The 3218-nt window shown below is 55.7% G+C and overlaps 1 protein-coding gene across 1 annotated transcript in view; it reads right to left on the reverse strand.

Moving 5' to 3' along the window:
* UCK2 (uridine-cytidine kinase 2) overlaps positions 1-3078 on the reverse strand; it is a 90189-nt gene extending 87111 nt beyond the window's left edge. Inside the window, exon 1 of the mRNA XM_003785746.3 lies at positions 2742-3078. Within this exon, the coding sequence (XP_003785794.1) occupies positions 2742-2840 (99 nt within the window). The 5' untranslated portion in view covers positions 2841-3078. The remainder of the gene's footprint in view (positions 1-2741) is intronic.
* Between the last annotated feature and the right edge of the window lie 140 nt (positions 3079-3218).

Consider the following 3218-nt stretch of genomic DNA (forward strand, 5'->3'; position numbering starts at 1 on the left):
AAAAAAAAAAAAAAAATACTTGTACCCTGGGCAGCCACAACATTGAGACGAATTAGAGCCTCCGACAAGAAAATGCCTCCGATCCCTCAAGAGAAACTGTTTACGAAGAAGAGATAAGAGGAAAGAGGAAAGAGGAAACAATCAAGATATATATAGGACTGCAGGGCAACAGGGTACAGGCAGTCTCCATTTCTTCTTCCTTTAGGTTAAGGACCTCTGAAATCCAACATTCATCCCAAGCCATTTCCAAGCAGCCCCTTTACAAGTAGACAGCACAAACATGTACTCTTTTCTGAAGCCTTTCTAGATTCTTCTTAAACAAGGAAACAGCAGGGACTGAGCATTGCTAGCTCCACCACTATATTCATCATTTGAACCCATTAACTCAAGCCTCATTTTCCTGATTTTTAAGTGCTGAGACTAACCATTGGGACTCCAGAACCTGAGTTCCTTCTACCTCTAAAACTTTTTTTTTTTTTTTGCAATTTGGCCAGGGCCAGGTTTGAACCGGCCATCCTCAGCCTATGGGGCCAGTGCCCTACTCACTGAGCCATAGACCCTGCCCCTCGAAAACTTATAATCCCTTTAACTGGCACCAAGTATCAACCTGCCTTGCTTCCAACTTATTGTACCATGTTCAGATTTATTTCCGAAAAGGATACAGTCTCTTGATGCTGACTAGCTCCTCCCTAAGAAAGAAAATACTCTGAAATTCTTTGCATTCTGCTAAGGGCTGGCATAATACAAAATGTAAGAAGTCTAAGACTTCTTTGGACCTTTCTTATAACAAAAATTATAAAAATAATCCTAAACGGTGACAAATTATTACATGTCAAAAATGTACAACATTCTTTGAAAAGTGAATAAAAACAGACCCCTCCTTGCCTGGGAGCTGCTATACTTTTCCTCCTGGATGAAAAAGCGGGACAGCAGACAACTGGTGATTCTCACGTTGTCTCACTACCATCTTCTGTTCCACACCGTTACCTAAGTAACACACCCAGCTTCTACTGAATATCACCTGCCAACAGGTGAGGACTGAGAAACACAAAGAGAACAGTTACTTAACCTTTTAAGGTCTCAGTGTCCACCTGTGTGGTGATTAAATTATCCAGATGGTTACCAAGGTTATTTTGTTTCCAAGAATTCCTCCCATCTGCAAGTTTAAGTGACGACGCCCCTCCCCCAGGAAAGACTGCACTTCACGTTAAAATTTGGACCCCACTATATGCCAGGCATTGTGGTGCGAGCGCTGGAAATGCTGCCGTGAACAACAACAGCAATAAAAAGCCTCAATCCAACAACAGGAATGTACTACGGAAACAAGAATTCTAAAAGAACAGGTAAAGCTTCCTGAAAGGGCTGGCATCCTGGTTTTGCTTTGAATTGCCACGAGTAAAGAAAAATGACAAATTTTTTAAAAGCATGCAACCAGAGAACAAACAATGCAAACTTCAGGGACCTAAAGCAGGCAGATTCCCAGCCCCAGAAGCTAGGGACTAGATTAACTTAATAAAGAAGTTTCACAGCACCCGCCACCGCGTCTGGGCCCCTAGCGTCCAAGTAGTCAGACCTGGAGGGGAAAATGGAAAAGCAAAATGGAGGAGGGGTACGGACGAGTAGGCTCGGGAGCATAAACCTCGTGGCTCTCTCCTCATGGCGCCAACCAGCCTTCCTGCTCGGCTCTGCTCTCCCCAGCCCCGGGAAGCATCGTCCTGCCTCGCCAAACGCAGCACCAAGCTCTCGCAGGCTCCCCTTGAGGAACCCGTGCTGCCAATAAAGTTGGAGGCTGTTACACCGCGGAGGAAACGAGTAGCCACTTCTTAAAGGCAGTTAGAGGAGCAAAGAAAGAACCATCTGGGAGGACTCCACCCTTCTCCACCTGCAGAAAAGGCGCCGGGTAAAGCCAGGGAGTCATTTCCCTTGTCTTGCCTTGCCTTGCGGTTAAAACAAAGGAAACAGGCTGCTAGGGGGGTCAGAAAGCCCTATGATGACCCCTTTTCGTGGACCCAAGACGCGCACGCCCGGACACCGGAGAGCATGGAACCAGTACAACTTTCTCATTGAAGCCGACCGCGTTAGCTCCTATAACCATAAAACATAGGAGCCACTGCTCTGACTGTTCGTTGATGCACCGCGCCGACGGGGCTCTCGGGCTTTTACCCGGAAAGCCCTGTAATCCCCAGCCCCTGCGTCCAGCCCCACATGGGGCACCCCTTCCCCGGGACGCCGCCTCGCGCGCTCCCGCCACCCTCGCAGCCCTCCCGACCGGGCTTCCCGGCTCGCTCCGCCCTCGGCACCCAGGCTGCGCCGCGAGGCAGCTCGTCTGTACAAGGCCGGGGGGAAGGAGTGCATCAGGCGCCGGTGGGGATCCTGCTTGAAGCCCTCGCCCCCCGCACTGGCCTCGGAAAACAATAAGCATCTGCTTTCCCTGCCCCTCCCCCACAGGACCCCGGCCACGAGTTGCAGCTGGGGGGGCGGGGGAAGCGACCAAGAGCGCGCCAGCCCTGCGACCCTGGCCGGGTGCCCCTGGAACCTAGATGACTCGAGTCTCCGCCCGCCCCTAACCCCGGAACCCTGAGCCGGCGCGGGGAACACTCGGCGCTGGAGCGGGGCCGGGAGCCGAGGCGCGCGGGCCACGCGGTGGCTGCAGCAACTGACATGGCCCGCAGCCACCAGCCACATGCGCCGCCCGCCGGCCCGGGCCGAGAGGGGACCGCGGCCCCGCGGCCCCGCCGTACCTTGCCGCTGGCCGTGCCCCCGCTGACGCCGATCAGGAAGGGCTCGCCGCCGTTGGGCTGCTGGTGGTTCTGCAGGGTCTGCTCACTGTCCCCGGCCATGGCTCTCGCCGCCCCTCCTCCCGCTGCCTGTGCGAACGGGCGCACGCTCCCCGCCCGCGCCCGCGTCGGGCTCCCTCCGCTTCCCGCAGCCGCGGCTGGGCGCTGCCGGGGCCGAGGCTGCCACTGCTCGCCGGCGAGTCGCTCGGAGCCTGGTGGTGGAGCTGGGTTCCCCAGAGGAGCCGCGAGCCTGCCTCTGCCCGCAGCGGCCGGCCCGGTTTACATCCCAGGCAGAGGTCAGCGTGATGCTGCTGCTCCAATCCGGGCGGGCAGCGCTCTGCTATTCGCCGAGGCGGGGCGGCGAGGCGTCTGTCCCCAGCCTCCGCCCCTCCCGGCCCCGCCGCCGCCCGAGGTCTCTGGGAAAGGTGTGAGCCCGACCCT

Source organism: Otolemur garnettii, unplaced genomic scaffold (assembly GCF_000181295.1).
Source record: "Otolemur garnettii isolate 467f Iridium unplaced genomic scaffold, OtoGar3 scaffold00016, whole genome shotgun sequence".
Taxonomy (NCBI): Eukaryota; Metazoa; Chordata; class Mammalia; order Primates; family Galagidae; genus Otolemur; species Otolemur garnettii.